Below are 18,549 nucleotides of genomic sequence, written 5' to 3' on the forward strand. Positions count from 1 at the left end.
GGATTCTACCTTCAAAAATTCAAAAAGAACCGCGTGAGATTTGAAGCTGAGACTTGGACGTCTTTGTTCTGGTCCTGAAACCCCTTAAAAACAAGCTCACCTTCAAAATAAAGGTCGGAAAAAACGTCAGTTCGTTCGTTGGATTTCAAAATAAAAAGTGACTCTGATCAAACTTCGTGTAAAAGATAAAGTGTGTGTCTGTGTGCATGTGTGTGTGTGTGTGTGTCTGTGTGTATGTGCGTGTGTGTGTGCATGTGTGTGTGTGTGTGTGTCTGTGTGTGTGTATGTGTGCATGTGTGTGTGTGTGTGTGTCTGTGTGTGTGTGTGTGTGTCTGTGTGTGTGTGTGTCTGTGTGTGTTTGTGTGTGTGTGTGCTCAGTAACTAAAGTTAATATTTAGTGTTGGAGGTGAGAGCTTCACAATGACAGCGAGCAGCAGAGAGTCAGCAGCGAGGAAAGAGGACGGAGAGAAACTTGTTCCCTCAAAGTCATTCAGATTCAATCATCTTCATCATCTTCATCTCCAATGTCGGTTCTTCCTCTGCACGTGAAGGTGTTGCGGCGTCTCTGGAGTTTGAGGGGCGTCCTTGTCCTCGTCTGCAGCCCCTTCGTACTGCTGCCCCTCGCCCTCAGCACCACGGTGAGACCAGTCCACCAGTCAGCTGACCAGTCAGCTAACCGGTCCACTGACCAGTCCACCGGTTAGCTGACTGGTCAGCTGACTGGTCAGTGGACCGGTCAGCGGACTGGTCAGCGGACTGGTCAGTGGACCGGTCAGCGGACTGGTCAGCGGACTGGTCAGTGGACCGGTCAGCGGACTGGTCAGCTAACCGGTCCACTGACCAGTCAGCTAACCGGTCCACTGACCGGTCCGCTGACCAGTCCACTGACCAGTCCGCTGACCAGTCCGCTGACCGGTCCACTGACCAGTCAGCTGACCAGTCAGCTAACCGGTCCACTGACCAGTCCGCTGACCAGTCCGCTGACCAGTCAGCTGACCAGTCCGCTGACCGGTCCACTGACCAGTCCGCTGACCAGTCCGCTGACCGGTCCACTGACCAGTCCGCTGACCAGTCCGCTGACCGGTCCACTGACCAGTCAGCTGACCAGTCAGCTAACCGGTCCACTGACCAGTCCGCTGACCAGTCCGCTGACCAGTCAGCTGACCAGTCCGCTGACCGGTCCACTGACCAGTCAGCTAACCGGTCCACTGACCAGTCAGCTGACCAGTCCGCTGACCGGTCCACTGACCAGTCAGCTGACCGGTCCACTGACCAGTCCACTGACCAGTCCGCTGACCAGTCCGCTGACCGGTCCACTGACCAGTCAGCTGACCAGTCAGCTAACCGGTCCGCTGACCAGTCCGCTGACCAGTCCGCTGACCAGTCAGCTAACCGGTCCACTGACCAGTCAGCTGACCAGTCCGCTGACCGGTCCACTGACCAGTCAGCTGACCGGTCCACTGACCAGTCAGCTGACCAGTCCGCTGACCGGTCCACTGACCAGTCAGCTGACCGGTCCACTGACCAGTCAGCTGACCGGTCCACTGACCAGTCCGCTGACCGGTCCACTGACCAGTCAGCTAACCGGTCCACTGACCGGTCCGCTGACCAGTCCACTGACCAGTCCGCTGACCAGTCCGCTGACCGGTCCACTGACCAGTCAGCTGACCAGTCAGCTAACCGGTCCACTGACCAGTCCGCTGACCAGTCCGCTGACCAGTCAGCTGACCAGTCCGCTGACCGGTCCACTGACCAGTCCGCTGACCAGTCCGCTGACCGGTCCACTGACCAGTCCGCTGACCAGTCCGCTGACCGGTCCACTGACCAGTCAGCTGACCAGTCAGCTAACCGGTCCACTGACCAGTCCGCTGACCAGTCCGCTGACCAGTCAGCTGACCAGTCCGCTGACCGGTCCACTGACCAGTCAGCTAACCGGTCCACTGACCAGTCAGCTGACCAGTCCGCTGACCGGTCCACTGACCAGTCAGCTGACCGGTCCACTGACCAGTCCACTGACCAGTCCGCTGACCAGTCCGCTGACCGGTCCACTGACCAGTCAGCTGACCAGTCAGCTAACCGGTCCGCTGACCAGTCCGCTGACCAGTCCGCTGACCAGTCAGCTAACCGGTCCACTGACCAGTCAGCTGACCAGTCCGCTGACCGGTCCACTGACCAGTCAGCTGACCGGTCCACTGACCAGTCAGCTGACCAGTCCGCTGACCGGTCCACTGACCAGTCAGCTGACCGGTCCACTGACCAGTCAGCTGACCAGTCCGCTGACCCGTCCACTGACCAGTCCGCTGACCAGTCCGCTGACCGGTCAACTGACCAGTCAGCTGACCAGTCAGCTAACCGGTCCGCTGACCAGTCCGCTGACCAGTCCGCTGACCAGTCAGCTGACCAGTCCGCTGACCGGTCCACTGACCAGTCAGCTAACCGGTCCACTGACCAGTCCGCTGACCAGTCAGCTGACCAGTCAGCTAACCAGTCCGCTGACCAGTCCACTGACCAGTCCGCTGACCAGTCCACTGACCAGTCCGCTGACCGGTCCACTGACCAGTCAGCTGACCAGTCAGCTAACCGGTCCACTGACCAGTCCGCTGACCAGTCCACTGACCAGTCCACTGACCAGTCCGCTGACCAGTCCGCTGACCAGTCAGCTGACCAGGCCGCTGACCAGTCAGCTAACCGGTCCACTGACCAGTCAGCTGACCGGTCCGCTGACCGGTCCACTGACCAGTCAGCGGACCGGTCCACTGACCAGTCCACTGACCAGTCCGCTGACCAGTCCGCTGACCGGTCCACTGACCAGTCAGCTGACCAGTCAGCTAACCGGTCCACTGACCAGTCCGCTGACCAGTCCGCTGACCGGTCCACTGACCAGTCAGCTGACCAGTCAGCTAACCGGTCCGCTGACCAGTCCGCTGACCAGTCCGCTGACCAGTCCGCTGACCAGTCAGCTAACCGGTCCGCTGACCAGTCAGCTGACCGGTCCGCTGACCAGTCAGCTGACCAGTCCACTGACCAGTCCGCTGACCAGTCAGCTGACCAGTCAGCTAACCAGTCCGCTGACCAGTCCACTGACCAGTCCGCTGACCAGTCCACTGACCAGTCCGCTGACCGGTCCACTGACCAGTCAGCTGACCAGTCAGCTAACCGGTCCACTGACCAGTCCGCTGACAAGTCCGGTGACCAGTCAGCTGACCAGTCCGCTGACCAGTCCGCTGACCAGTCAGCTAACCGGTCCGCTGACCGGTCCACTGACCAGTCCGCTGACCGGTCCGCTGACCGGTCCACTGACCAGTCAGCTGACCAGTCAGCTGACCGGTCCACTGACCAGTCCGCTGACCAGTCCGGTGACCAGTCAGCTGACCAGTCCGCTGACCAGTCAGCTAACCGGTCCACTGACCAGTCAGCTGACCAGTCCGCTGACCGGTCCACTGACCAGTCCGCTGACCAGTCCGCTGACCGGTCCACTGACCAGTCAGCTGACCAGTCAGCTAACCGGTCCACTGACCAGTCCGCTGACCAGTCCGCTGACCAGTCAGCTAACCGGTCCACTGGCCAGTCAGCTGACCAGTCCGCTGACCAGTCAGCTAACCGGTCCACTGACCAGTCAGCTGACCAGTCCGCTGACCAGTCCACTGACCAATCCGCTGACCAGTCCACTGACCAGTCCGCTGACCAGTCCGCTGACCGGTCCACTGACCAGTCAGCTGACCAGTCAGCTAACCGGTCCACTGACCAGTCCGCTGACCAGTCCGCTGACCAGTCAGCTGACCAGTCCGCTGACCGGTCCACTGACCAGTCAGCTAACCGGTCCACTGACCAGTCAGCTGACCAGTCCGCTGACCGGTCCACTGACCAGTCAGCTGACCGGTCCACTGACCAGTCCACTGACCAGTCCGCTGACCAGTCCGCTGACCGGTCCACTGACCAGTCAGCTGACCAGTCAGCTAACCGGTCCGCTGACCAGTCCGCTGACCAGTCCGCTGACCAGTCAGCTAACCGGTCCACTGACCAGTCAGCTGACCAGTCCGCTGACCGGTCCACTGACCAGTCAGCTGACCGGTCCACTGACCAGTCAGCTGACCAGTCCGCTGACCGGTCCACTGACCAGTCAGCTGACCGGTCCACTGACCAGTCCGCTGACCAGTCAGCTAACCGGTCCGCTGACCAGTCAGCTGACCGGTCCGCTGACCAGTCAGCTGACCAGTCCACTGACCAGTCCGCTGACCAGTCAGCTGACCAGTCAGCTAACCAGTCCGCTGACCAGTCCACTGACCAGTCCGCTGACCAGTCCACTGACCAGTCCGCTGACCGGTCCACTGACCAGTCAGCTGACCAGTCAGCTAACCGGTCCACTGACCAGTCCGCTGACAAGTCCGGTGACCAGTCAGCTGACCAGTCCGCTGACCAGTCCGCTGACCAGTCAGCTAACCGGTCCGCTGACCGGTCCACTGACCAGTCCGCTGACCGGTCCGCTGACCGGTCCACTGACCAGTCAGCTGACCAGTCAGCTGACCGGTCCACTGACCAGTCCGCTGACCAGTCCGGTGACCAGTCAGCTGACCAGTCCGCTGACCAGTCAGCTAACCGGTCCACTGACCAGTCAGCTGACCAGTCCGCTGACCGGTCCACTGACCAGTCCGCTGACCGGTCCACTGACCAGTCCGCTGACCAGTCCGCTGACCGGTCCACTGACCAGTCAGCTGACCAGTCAGCTAACCGGTCCACTGACCAGTCCGCTGACCAGTCCGCTGACCAGTCAGCTAACCGGTCCACTGGCCAGTCAGCTGACCAGTCCGCTGACCAGTCAGCTAACCGGTCCACTGACCAGTCAGCTGACCAGTCCGCTGACCAGTCCACTGACCAATCCGCTGACCAGTCCACTGACCAGTCCGCTGACCAGTCCGCTGACCGGTCCACTGACCAGTCAGCTAACCGGTCCGCTGACCGGTCCACTGACCAGTCCGCTGACCGGTCCACTGACCAGTCCGCTGACCGGTCCGCTGACCGGTCCACTGACCAGTCAGCTGACCAGTCAGCTGACCGGTCCACTGACCAGTCCGCTGACCAGTCCGGTGACCAGTCAGCTGACCAGTCCGCTGACCAGTCCGCTGACCAGTCAGCTAACCGGTCCACTGACCAGTCAGCTGACCAGTCCGCTGACCGGTCCACTGACCAGTCTGCTGACCGGTCCACTGACCAGTCCGCTGACCAGTCCGCTGACCGGTCCACTGACCAGTCAGCTGACCAGTCAGCTAACCGGTCCACTGACCAGTCCGCTGACCAGTCCGCTGACCAGTCAGCTAACCGGTCCACTGGCCAGTCAGCTGACCAGTCCGCTGACCAGTCAGCTAACCGGTCCACTGACCAGTCAGCTGACCAGTCCGCTGACCAGTCCACTGACCAATCCGCTGACCAGTCCACTGACCAGTCCGCTGACCAGTCCGCTGACCGGTCCACTGACCAGTCAGCTAACCAGTCAGCTAACCGGTCCACTGACCAGTCCGCTGACCAGTCCGCTGACCAGTCCACTGACCAGTCAGCTGACCAGTCAGCTAACCGGTCCACTGACCAGTCCGCTGACCAGTCCGCTGACCAGTCCGCTGACCGGTCCGCTGACCAGTCCACTGACCAGTCCGCTGACCAGTCCGCTGACCGGTCCACTGACCAGTCAGCTGACCAGTCAGCTAACCGGTCCACTGACCAGTCAGCTGACCGGTCCGCTGACCAGTCCACTGACCAGTCCGCTGACCAGTCCGCTGACCGGTCCACTGACCAGTCAGCTGACCAGTTTATTAGTGGGATATCAACGGTTACCTTCAGGACTTTCAGTCACTGACTGACAAACTGATTTTCTTCAGAGAGAATCTTTACTGGTCCGGCCCCATGTGGCTCTAAACGTTGCTTTGAAAATAATCACATTATTACGTCACATGTCATTTATCTGACGCTTTTATCCAAAGCGACTTACAATAAGAACATTTAACCACAAGGACACAAACTCAGAAGAAACAAGAAACAAGAAAGTGTGATTTCCTCAAATAAGCCGATGTACAACTTGCTGTAGATAAGAACCATTATAAGTACAATGTAAGTGCTGCAGTTAGTTAGTGTGTTAGTGGAGGTAGAGTCTGAAGAGGTGTGTCTTTAGTCTGAAGATGTGAAGGCTCTCTGTGGTCCTGATGTCTTCAGAGACCTCCTTCCTCCATTTAGGAGCAGGACAGCAAAGAGTGGAGATCTAGTCGAGTGTTTTGCTCATTTGGCTCATTTGTTTTGACTATTTACACTAGAATGTGTTGTCTGTGTGTGTGTGTGTGTGTGTGTGTCTGTGTCTGTGTGTGTGTGTGTGTGTGTGTGTGTGTGTGTGTGTGTGTGTCTGTAGGAGGCAGCCTGCGCTTACGTCATCGCCCTCATGGCGGTCTACTGGTGCACGGAGGTTTTGCCGTTGGCGGTGACGGCACTACTGCCGACCATCCTGTTCCCCGTACTCGGCATCATGGAATCCAAAGACGTGAGACACACAAATACACACACACACACACACACACACACTCTGTCAGAAACAGGCTTAATTATTAATCCATAGTTAGTTTGGCGAGTCCTTAAAACATTTACTTCTGCGGCAAAAAGAAAAACAACTGTTGTAAATAATGTGATGTGGTGACTAAAGGAGTCACGTCTGAGTTGCTCGGTCGTGATGACCTGTCAGCTGAGATGAGATTCTGTCTCATGATGGTCAGATGTACGTCTTCTTTGAGGAGAGAAGACCTTGGAGACGGCTTGTATGTGTCTCAACTCCGTCTCCTGTTTGCAAACATTGAACGTCCTGTTTTGATGATTTCACACCCGTGTTGAGTGAGAATTTAATTTAATTCATTTCTAACATAATTGGTCCTTTGAGCCGGATCTCAAGAACTTTTTCTGGACCTGAAACTGTGCACAGGGAGTCTGGGACTCTTTTCAAAGCCGTCGTCTGTCCCAGGATTAGTTTGGTTGGTTGAGAGGCCAGGATCCGCTTCAGAATGGAGTGACTAGATCCGTTTTACTAGTGGAACCGGGCCGGTGTTTTTCTTCATTACGGGTGAGAAAGCTGTCGAACAGACTCTGGTGGTTTGGGGAAGGTTTCTGAAATCTCTTTGGACGTTGGGGAGGACTGGTGGTTCTGTCTCCAGGTTTTGGGGGAGATGTTTGGGGGAGATGGGTTTTTACCCTTAGCAGCTGCACAAATTGGTGCTGGAAACTGGAGACTGATGTTGTGATGTTCAAACCTTCAGTTCAAATCAAAGATGGTAAACGAGAGGAGCGTTAAACACTTAAAAAGGTGGAAAAATCAATATGGTTTTGACGAGAACTGACGGTTGTGACAGCTTCTGAAGGGGTCAAATCGCACACAAATTCAGGGAAAGGAAAGAGAGTTTAACTGAGGCAGAGCCGGGTTAAAGGAGGCACACCGAGGTGGAAGTAAGAAGAGATGGTAAAGGTGAATAACAAGAAATGTGAGATCATGTGAGAGAATCCTCCTGATTTGGTTTTTAATTTTAAGATTAAATATACGGGAGACAAAGCCTCCTCCGCCGGCTTTTCCTCCAACTCTCTCTCCAGCCTTCATCCACCCGTCACGTCCTCCTCCACCTCCTCAGTCCCCATCACAAACCACCGCCCTGGTCCCACAGAGCCCGAGCTCACACCTTGTGTCTGATTGAACAAAGCTATGAGCCAGAACCTGAGGATCCAGCTACAGGCCAGCGGCCAGCAGATCGGGCAGAGTGACTGGGACGCAACAGATACCACTACATTACTCAACTGGACCGGGGCTGTGGGGGGACAAAGGGAGTGGAGGCGTACAAAAGACGGGATGGTGTTTGGATGGAGGAGAGGACAAGCGGAGGATGGTGGATCCTTTTCAACTGACAACAGGTCACAAACACACAGCCATATGGTGGTGATCGATCGGCAGTCGGATGGTGAACAAGAGAGAAATAAAGGATGTCAGGTAATATGTTTGACCGATTACGGAAACACGCAAATCTGTTATTTTAACCTCAGGATGAATGAACAAAGAAAATGAGTTGATAAATGGGTTTATTAGGGGTGAGACCAGCACACAGAATATCTGTCACTGCAATAAGGGATCATAGATCCAAAAACAGGTTTACAAATGAGACAACAATTGGTATTATCAAATAACTGTTTGGTTAACCTGTTTTGTCAAAATGAATGAAAGCTAATGGAATGAAGCATGAGTGACTGATGTGAAAGAGTCTCAACAACTCAACTCAACAAGCTTAGTTTAACTAAAATAGGGAATTTATTAGTTACACAAGAGCTTTTATAAAATAATTCCTCAATCTGTCTAAGAGAATAAGAATTGGGGATGTGCACTGAAATGTAGAGAAGGAGAGTAGCAGCCGTATGCGGCGCTGCTAGGACAGCGTATGAAAGGAGGACGTAGTCGTAGTGGTGTCACCACTGATTTTCGTTTCTCCATCGCCATATTGGATTTAGGCCATGTGGTTTTTTCATGAGCCAGTGAAAAGGAAGTTAGGGTAAGTAAGGGAATAAATCAAGAGAGAATTAGAGTCATGTTCTCATAGACGTCTATGGGACCAGAGGAGTCGCCCCCTGCTGGTCACTACAGAGAAGTAGAGTCATTTCCTCATAGACGTCTATGGGAGCAGAGGAGTCGCCCCCTGCTGGTCACTACAGAGAAGTAGAGTCATTTCCTCATAGACGTCTATGGGAGCAGAGGAGTCGCCCCCTGCTGGTCACTACACAGAAGTAGAGTCATTTCCTCATAGACATCTATGGGAGCAGAGGAGTCGCCCCCTGCTGGTCACTACAGAGAAGTAGAGTCATTTCCTCATAGACGTCTATGGGAGCAGAGGAGTCGCCCCCTGCTGGTCACTACAGAGAAGTAGAGTCATTTCCTCATAGACGTCTATGGCAGCAGAGGAGTCGCCCCCTGCTGGTCACTACAGAGAAGTAGAGTCATTTCCTCATAGACGTCTATGGGAGCAGAGGAGTCGCCCCCTGCTGGTCACTACAGAGAAGTAGAGTCATTTCCTCATAGACGTCTATGGGAGCAGAGGAGTCGCCCCCTGCTGGTCACTACAGAGAAGTAGAGTCATTTCCTCATAGACGTCTATGGGAGCAGAGGAGTCGCCCCCTGCTGGTCACTACAGAGAAGTAGAGTCATTTCCTCATAGACGTCTATGGGAGAAGAGGAGTCGCCCCCTGCTGGTCACTATAGAGAAGTAGAGTCATTTCCTCATAGACGTCTATGGGAGCAGAGGAGTCGCCCCCTGCTGGTCACTATAGAGAACACTTCTATCTGAGACCTGAAATTTGCTATCGGGGCTTTCGTATTTAGTACACTACATATAACACATTTCTATTTGGAGTATAGCCTAATCTTTTATAACATCGTAAAGCTGACAGTGAACACATTTTTGTTGTCGTTCAGGTGTGCATGCAGTACCTGAAGGACACCAACATGCTGTTTGTGGGGGGGCTCATGGTGGCCGTGGCCGTGGAGCACTGGAACCTCCACAAACGCATTGCGCTGCGAGTCCTGCTGGTGGTTGGCGTCCGACCCGCCCTGTAAGTCACATGTTGTCATCTACCCACTCACTCCCATTCGCCCAAGATACTTCACAACTAGAGGTCTCCACCTGACTGTCGGTGATTCATCTCAGTACTTAATTAACTTGTGTCAATGGTCATTGTTCCTTCCGTTCCCTTCGGTTCTGTCCTCTGGTTGCTTTTGCAAGTGTTGTCACATTTTTCTGTCCATCTTCCCCTTTTGTAATCACCCAGGTTGATGCTGGGCTTCATGGGGGTGACCGCCTTTCTGTCCATGTGGATCAGCAACACAGCCACCACTGCTATGATGGTTCCGATCGTCCAGGCCGTACTGGAACAGCTCCATGGCGATGTGGACCCCAAACCCTCCAAAACCCAGGAAGGAAGTGACGACCCACACCGAGAACATCAGGAGAAAACCACTGCTTTTAACCATCTTGAGACCGGTATGATTGATCTGCCTGCCGGACCCACATAGATTTCCATGTGCAGATACGGTGGGGGGCGTTGACTCAATCAACCAAAAGGGTGAGATGCATCACTGAAAATGTGTAACCTTTCCAGGAATCTTATACTTCACTCCAGTGCCGCAGACATTGCCATGCAAGATATTGACATTTATTTAGCAAGTTCCTTCTCTGCAGGAATTGTCCCGCAAAATTACAGATGTTTCTGATTCCACAATGTCTCAAAGGTTTTGAAGAAGTTTGTGTCCTATTTTTTAATAGTTTGTAAAACATTCAGCGGCTTAAAACCATCTGAACTTGAAGTGTTTCCTTACAGGTCTGAACAAGGAAACCACACAAGGCAACCCAGAAAAATCCAGCGACTCGTGCTCCTCCGAGGCTCAGACCGACCAGCAAGGGATCATCAAACCAACACTACGAGACAAACCTCCATCAGACAGCATCAACAGCGGACAAGGTGAGACCATTAAGGAGATTAAATGTGGGGGAAAAAGTCAGCGATTCTGTATATTTTAGTGAAATGTGAAGATAAATTTCCTTAAATGCTGTTCGGGAGGAAAAAAGGTTCAAATCCATCCAAAGCCGATGGATCATGTGTGGAACGTGTCTCCAGTAGACGTCTGCTGTCAGATGGTTTTGGAGGAGCTGAGGGACGAAGAGGACAGGAGGAAGTTGAATAAAGGACTCCTGCTGTGCGTCTGCTACTCCGCCAGCATCGGCGGCATCGCAACGCTGACCGGCACCGGACCCAACCTGGTTCTGATGGGACAGATGAGCCAGTAAGTGCTCAGACTCAAGTCATCAGTAGACTTTCATTTAGTGGCGATTCCTGTCCTGTGAGAATTTGAGGGTTTCGGGACAGAGGATGTTGCATGTATGCAGACTGTTGCGATTTTGGGCTGTACAAAATGAAATGGTTGAAGTTTTTACAGTTAAAGAAACTTAATTGAAGGCCAACATTGTACCGTAACTTCTGGGTCCTGTTCTTGAAGTATTTAAAACTCTCATAACTAAAACTAGTCTCAAACAGCTTTTTAATTTGAACTAAAACCTTTTGAGCAGCAAACCATAGTGAACTAACATGCCGGTTCCAAGAGTTAGTTCTTTATTTTTGCTTTGTCGAAGGGAGGACGAGTCAACGGAGACGAGCAGTTCACTTTAGACTCTAATTGTTCGATGGTTTCATGATAGGTTGCTCAGGTCTCCATTACAAGCAGATTTAATTTCACAACCATCATCATTGATCTTGATCTGAGTCCGGTTCTAAACGGACCTTTATGGCGCGTTTCCAGCGAGCGGTACTGTACGGTACGGGTCGGGTCGGTACCCTTTTATTTGTGTCTCCACTGCCAAAAGTTGAGAATGGTACCAAAAATCCGAACTTTACCGTCCCACTTTTTGGGTACCCTTCCGTTGGGGTACCTGGCACAGTTTCTGGAATACACCACGCCTATCAAGTAAGGGTACTGTTGGCGGTGGAAACGCTCGCCAAATCATGGTTAACAGACCCGACCCGTACCGTACCATACCGCTCGGTGGAAACGCGCCGGGATTCGCATTCAGGACACAGTATCAGGTGAACCCTCAGTCGTAGTTTCCCTGCTTAACTCCATAGTCTGATACTCGGGTTGAAGGCTTGTCGGCCATTAACTTAAGCTGTTGACTTTGTTCTCTCTCGCAGGCTCTTCCCTCGGAACGGCGACGTGATCAACTTTGCCTCCTGGTTTGCCTTCGCCTTCCCCACGATGATGCTGACGCTGCTGCTGGCCTGGTTCTGGCTGCAGTTCCTCTACGTCGGCTGCAAGTGAGCCACCCAAAAAAAGCCGTCCATCCCGGACCGGAGCACTAAAATCAACTTTTGTTTTATTATATACAGCCTGCGGAGGACGTGGGGCTGCCGGGCACCGCAGACGGAGAAGGAGCGAGCGGCGCTTGGGGCGATCCAAGACGAGCACCTGCGCCTGGGGCCGGTAACGTACGGCGAGGTCAGCGTCCTAGCACTGCTCGTCCTCATGGTGCTGCTGTGGTTCACCAGAGACCCGCGCTTCATGGACGGCTGGTCCACCCACCTCTTCAACGCCAAGGCTGAGTGAGTGCTGCCGGGCGAAGTGACCAACGCTTGGCGGGGCTGTCTGTCTGATGGCATTACCTGAATCATTGCCACGGTTTTTAGTCTTAAAAACTTGTGACTGACTGTGATATTTAAACAAACCGTGTCAGTTTTGCAGCCAATCTTCGGCGACTGTGGGTGAGTGGGGAGCAGGTCGTCCTCCAATCAGAGGGTTGTGGGTTTGATCCCAGGCTCTGCTAAACCGCATGTTGTTGTGTCCTTCGGCAAGACACTTAACCCAACATGGCTCCTGTAGCTGCGACTACAGTGTGTGAATGTTAGTTACTGATGGGCAGGTGTCACTGTGTGTGGTTCTCCTGTCATCAGTGTATGAATGGGTGTGAATGGGTGAATGATGTCATCAGTGTGTGAATGGGTGTGAATGGGTGAATGATGTCATGTAGTGTTAAAGCGCTTTGAGTGGTGGGAAGACTAGAAAAGTGCTATACAAGTACAGTCCATGTACCATTTACCATATCTTCAGCAATGTTGGCTCAGCTTCTTTCTCTCGTAGCTTGGAACTATTATTATTAAAAAAATAGAAAAACACAGTGTTAACATTGCTATCGAAAGAACACCATTAACACTGATTCAACGCTTTGAGAAAATATGTGGTTGGATAAATTCTGTGTTCAAAGAAGAGAAAGACAAACGTTGAGTCTTTTTTTAGGTTCTAAAAGGCATTTTTTGTCATTTCCACATGTCGGCCTATTTGGTTAATCTTTAAACGGCTGTCTGGAGTTTTCCTTTAACAGAAACAGAAACACACATTTCTTTGCAAGTGTGTGTTTTTGTGTGTATTCAGCTCTGGTCCTGCATTAATGTTCAATGGAAAAAGAAGACTTAACCTAAAGTGTTGTTTTAGGCCGACCTTGTTGGGGCAAATAGACCCATGAACACACAGGAATTGGAGGCGAAGGACAAACAGACAAACGTGTCCTGGGTACAAACTGTAAACTCTGGGTGGTTCTGACCCGGACACATATTCTCACCTTTCACTCTATTAGGCGTCATCCACTCCTAACATGAGGACATAACTTGCCACAAGTTCAGAGTCTGGCCGTTATAACATTAGTTATAGGTTATAGGTTTTTACTGTTAATAAGTAAAAGATTCTACATCCTAAATGCAGAGCTTTAACCGAAAACTTTGCAGTACGATTCCAATACCGATGTGTAAAACATCCCTTAAAGCTTATTTCATATAACCCAAACTTAATCTGAACAGGAAAGGTTAAACGAGGTTTAAAGGTTTACAACTGCAGGAAATGACTATAGAAACTGCAAAGTGACGGATTAATCAAACATCAACTTTCACCCAGTAGATCGCAGTTTATGTCCCGTGTAAAACTAAAAAACTACAGCAGTTGGGCCCGAAAACAGGACATTAAATAACTTGTAAAAAGCTTAAAGTTAAAAGGCTCTGCGTATATAATTATACTTTTAGTTACTTAACTAGTTAGTTAGATGTGTAGCTGGTAGCTAGTAAAATATCATGCTAGATAGCTAGCTAAGCAACTCGTTAGAGATTTAGTCAGTTAGATATGTAGCTAGTTAGAAATATAACTAGTTTACTAACGTAACGGTTTCCAGACATTTTTAGCTAACTATCCGGTAAAACTATTGAAAAAAATGATCGTGTAATGTTTTTGGGTGATTTAATGGTGTTGAAGTAAGCGTTACTACCTTACCTGTCGAGCCAAATACTGTTTCAATTCTGAGTTAGTTAGAAGGTTCTTAACCAGAGTCGGTAAAAGGACGCTAACGCCGGTGAACTAGCCGTGCGCAGGTCTTGCCCTGACCAGACGTCCATCGCCATTGTAACATTTGTTTTTCAGGGACATTAAATAGTGTTTAAAGGGTCGCCAGAATTACATCAATACTATCAACACATCCAGGAAGCCAATTTTGTCCTTTCACAATAAGATATCACGATAAGATACAATTGCCTGACCATCTCCCGAGTGAGTCTGCTGCTTTCTCTCATCAAAGTAACTTTCCTGCTGAAGTTAGAGGGAAAATCTTTATATATATTGCTGAGATTTGACATGTAGATACGTTGACATGTATGAATTAACATTACTAACTCTTTTAAAACAAAAAAACGGAAATCAAATTGCGTGTGTCTGTGTGAGGGCAATACTAGCTTCCGCTGGCTGGGTCTGGAAATAGTTAATTTAGCTAACTAGGTCAGTATATAGTTGGGTAGTAGTTAGTTAGCAATGCAGGTAGGCAGCTTGGTAGCTAGTTAAACATGTGGCTAGTTTGCTTCCTAACTAGTTAATAAATTAGATAGCTAGCTAGCTAGAGATGTAGCTTGATACCCAGTTAGCTAGTTATCACTGTGACTAGTTACAGCAGACACCCAGAACCTGAGGCCCTGTAGAAGCTGCTCTGAGCAGCTACAGAAAGGACGTCCATGCTTACGCGTCATAGTGACCTCATCAAGTGTCAATTCACAAAAGCTGGAGTGAGTCACGTGACCAGTTCAGGAGACTCATTGATCTGTTTGTCCTCACTGATGTTTTTGTTCAGAACGCCACTTCTCAGAACCTATTTGATCAACCTTTGGAAGTTTCTTCCTCCATGTTCCTGGAAATGTGCCATCACTTATTGCGCAGAAACACATTTTATTTAGATTTCCATCTGAGATCAAAGCTCCATATGGCTCATTCTTCTTTTTAGGGATTTATTTATATATTTTTAATCAACGCAACCCCCTTAGTTTTATCTAAGTTAAATAAAACCACAAAATCACACAGGTTTAATCAAGTTCAAAAGAATCTGTCACCTTGAACCTTCAGGTTGTGCAAACGGATGATTTCAACATGTTTCCTAATGGCTTGATAGAGAAGCTCAGTCAGCTGATGCCAAAATAAATATTGGATTTTCACCTCTAGTGATTTAACTGGATTTATGGAAGTAAAGAAAGATAAAAGTGACAGCATACTACCTGCTCAGGTACTCCCACACAAAGTAAACAGGAGGTGGATCTCCATTTGCAAATATGAATAATCACTGATGAAATCTCCATTCATGATCTGAGTGGCCGGTGTTGCATCATGTGACCTGGATGAGGTCATCTGAGAAGCCGTTGATCAAAACGTGTGTTTTTATCAACGGCTTCTCATATGATCATTTTGTGATGATGCTCGTTAGTCAATTCTAAAAAAAATACAAAATAAAATAAATTCTCTTTTTGCAGGTTCGTAACTGACGCGACCGTCGCTTTGTTTGTTGCTGTTCTGCTCTTTGTTCTCCCTTCAAAGCCGCCGCACTACCTCTGCTTCTGGAGGAGCTCTGACACAGGTACCGCACACAGGTGATACACACAGGTGATACACACAGGTGATACACACAGGTAACACACACAGATTCTAAACATAGGTAACCCACTTTCTGTTTTATCTAATCAGAGTCCCAGGTGTCACAAGGCCCCACCCCTGCGCTGCTCACCTGGCAGGTGACTCAGAAGAAGATGCCCTGGAGCATCGTGCTGCTGCTCGGAGGCGGCTTCGCACTGGCTAAAGGCAGCGAGGTGACTTTAAGCTTCTCAGGGAGAAAGGCCATTTTTGAAAGTAAGAATTTCTTTAGAAAAGTGTGTGTGTGTGTGTGTGTGTGTGTGTGTGTGTGTGTGTGTGTGTGTGTGTCAGGAGTCCGGTCTGTCCCGCTGGCTCGGTGCTCAAATGACCCCCCTTCACTCCATCCCGCCGTGGGCCATCGCCGTCGTCCTCTGCCTCCTCGTCGCCACCTTCACAGAGTGTGCCAGCAACGTCGCCACGGCAACACTCTTCCTGCCCATCCTGGCATCCATGGTAACCAAGGCGTCGAAGCTTTCTTTAGTCACTGTTGAGTTACTAGACCTCCTGTAGATGTTTCACATTAAAAGCCTGTCAAGAACAGGAGGGATGACTGAAGCAAGTTCCACTTCCACGACAGAAAAAACTGTAAAGCAAAGGACACATAAATGGATGAGTGACTGACACCCGTGTTTGTGAAAATATGAAAATAAAAGGGATTATTTGGTGGATTTTTTAAACGATTACATCAAGTCAATAATCTGATTATTGATACTGATCATTGTGTTCCAACCCAGTCCCAATCGATCGGCTTGAACCCTTTATACGTGATGATCCCCTGCACCCTCAGCGCCTCCTTCGCCTTCATGTTGCCCGTGGCCACACCCCCAAACGCCATTGTCTTCTCTTATGGTTTCCTCAAAGTGTCCGACATGGTGAGTCAAAATCAAAGCTTCATGAGTTAAAGCTGCATTCTGTGTGTGGTGACCAGCAGGGGGCGACTCCTCTGCTCCCATAGACGTCTATGAGGAAATGACTCTACTTCTCTGTAGTGACCAGCAGGGGGCGACTCCTCTGCTCCCATAGACGTCTATGAGGAAATGACTCTACTTCTCTGTAGTGACCAGCAGGGGGCGACTCCTCTGCTCCCATAGACGTCTATGAGGAAATGACTCTACTTCTCTGTAGTGACCAGCAGGGGGCGACTCCTCTGCTCCCATAGACGTCTATGAGGAAATGACTCTACTTCTCTCTTGATTTATTCCCTCAGTAAACATGAGTTTATGGTCTCAGTCTCTAGTTTCAAGTCTTCTTCAATACAGCGTGATGTTCATTTAGTAAATGATGGTCCATTAAGAGACAAACAGACCATAGAGCAGGGGACGCTTCAGGGCGGGGCTACACGCAAATACACAGGTCCCTACCTGAGAACATTAAATTACATGTCATTTGGCAGAGCAACTTACATTTTTGCCTGGGGAGCAATTAGGGGTTAGGTGTCTTGCTCAGGGACACTTCGACATGGAACATGGGGCAGCCTGGAATCGAACCATCAACCTTGTGCTTCCCAGCACACCAGCTCTAACCGCTGCGCCACGACGACTGAGAAGTATACGGCATCTCTACATCCTTCTCGGTCCAGATGTGGTCACTTCCTGTTCACTCGCTCATGAAAATTAGATGGCAGCTTATATCAAGTCCGTGGTCATAACCGCTTCCTCTGCGCCCCCTGCAGGCCAGAACCGGCGTAGTGATGAACGTCATCGGAGTCGGCTGCATCACTCTCGCCATCAACAGCTGGGGTCACGTGATCTTCGGCCTGGACTCGTTCCCCGCCTGGGCCAACGCCACCTCGCCCGTGTAGCGAGCCGTGCGACCTGTTGCCTCAGCCTCGGGTTCGGGGTTCCGGGTGCTTCTTTATTTTCATACCTCAACTCGTGGCAGATGGTTGTGGTTCTGAGCCTCACCAGAACCACAACTTTGACTTTACATGTGGAGCTTCTCGCTGCTGATGTTTTGGTGTCTGCTCCTACCTTCTTCATAGGGTTTTTTAAAATTCATTCTATGCCACAAGCAGGTTTTTCAAAATAAAAGCTCTGAATTTAGAACGGGAGGGATTTTTTATCTGAGCTGGTTGAAGAGCTTTTTCTTGAAACGATTGTGATTACAGTATTAGACCGAAGATATTTAATTGGCAATACGGAATCAATGCTGTGAATAAATACTACTGACTCTGTGAAAAATGCAACATTTTGAGTTTAAAAGAAAACAGGATGAAATATAATTAAAATATAGTAATGAAACAATGGCAATGCAGAGTTATGTCTGACTTGGCGCTAAAACCTTGAAACGGTACTCAAACTAAGGAACAGACTCTTTTATTCAGTATCTCTAACTTACAGATGTCATTTCTATTTTAAGATGTTAAATCAGTGTACAAACTCTTGATGCATTAATAATTAGAAAATATATTAGTAGGTCTATTTTTTTGGAGTTTCTACATATTAATGTGTGAGTGAATGCTAACTGTACACATTTGAACCTACAGAGTTTTGTATCTTGTTATTTGGTGTTAAAAAATAAAATTGTTTGTGACAACAAACTGTTGATTGTTTGATCAAAGCTGAAAAAAAGCTGCAAAAGTAACGTGACAGAAGACGAGTGTTAGAGATTAATTTCATTAATGTAGATTCGACAGGTTGGAAAGAGTATATAGTAAACATTTTACATCACATCAATCACTACCTTAACTACATTAAGAATAGACTAGAATAGAATTTAGTTTATTTTTCTTATACAACATTAAACTAGTTTTACTTTAATTACATTCAACTTTTCGTTGAACTACATTCAGATACTTTGACAGTACATTAGTACTTTTACAGTACTTTACAGTACATTAGTACTTTCACTGCTGTAAAGGTTTATTCTAGTTTGGTTTTACATTAGGACAGGAACAAATGTCTCATTAGATGTCTGAAAATCTATTCATTGTGTTATGAATCATATTTAAATCAAGTCTGCGATTCCTGAACTAACAGGTTAATTAATCATCGCTTTGTTGTCAAATGTTTCCCTCTTGC

At 49.7% G+C, this 18,549-nt stretch overlaps 1 protein-coding gene across 2 annotated transcripts; it reads left to right on the forward strand.

Annotated features, from left to right (window-relative positions):
• Positions 1–406: 406 nt before the first annotated feature.
• LOC120823112 (Na(+)/citrate cotransporter) lies at positions 407–18,068 on the forward strand. Of its 2 annotated transcripts, none has more exons than XM_078107074.1 (13): positions 407–638; positions 6,392–6,520; positions 9,473–9,609; positions 9,826–10,037; positions 10,375–10,515; positions 10,672–10,837; positions 11,740–11,862; positions 11,935–12,147; positions 15,373–15,476; positions 15,584–15,705; positions 15,821–15,982; positions 16,264–16,401; positions 17,202–18,068. In XM_078107074.1, the coding sequence occupies exons 1-13, from the start codon at positions 525–527 to the stop codon at positions 17,328–17,330; spliced, it is 1,890 nt and encodes a 629-aa protein (XP_077963200.1). In that variant the 5' UTR covers positions 407–524; the 3' UTR covers positions 17,331–18,068. The 2 variants fall into 2 exon arrangements, with proteins under 2 accessions (XP_077963200.1, XP_077963201.1); XM_078107075.1 differs by having other exon boundaries at positions 410–638; positions 10,675–10,837.
• Positions 18,069–18,549: the final 481 nt, after the last annotated feature.

This window comes from Gasterosteus aculeatus, chromosome 7 (assembly GCF_964276395.1).
Source record: "Gasterosteus aculeatus chromosome 7, fGasAcu3.hap1.1, whole genome shotgun sequence".
NCBI lineage: Eukaryota > Metazoa > Chordata > Actinopteri > Perciformes > Gasterosteidae > Gasterosteus > Gasterosteus aculeatus.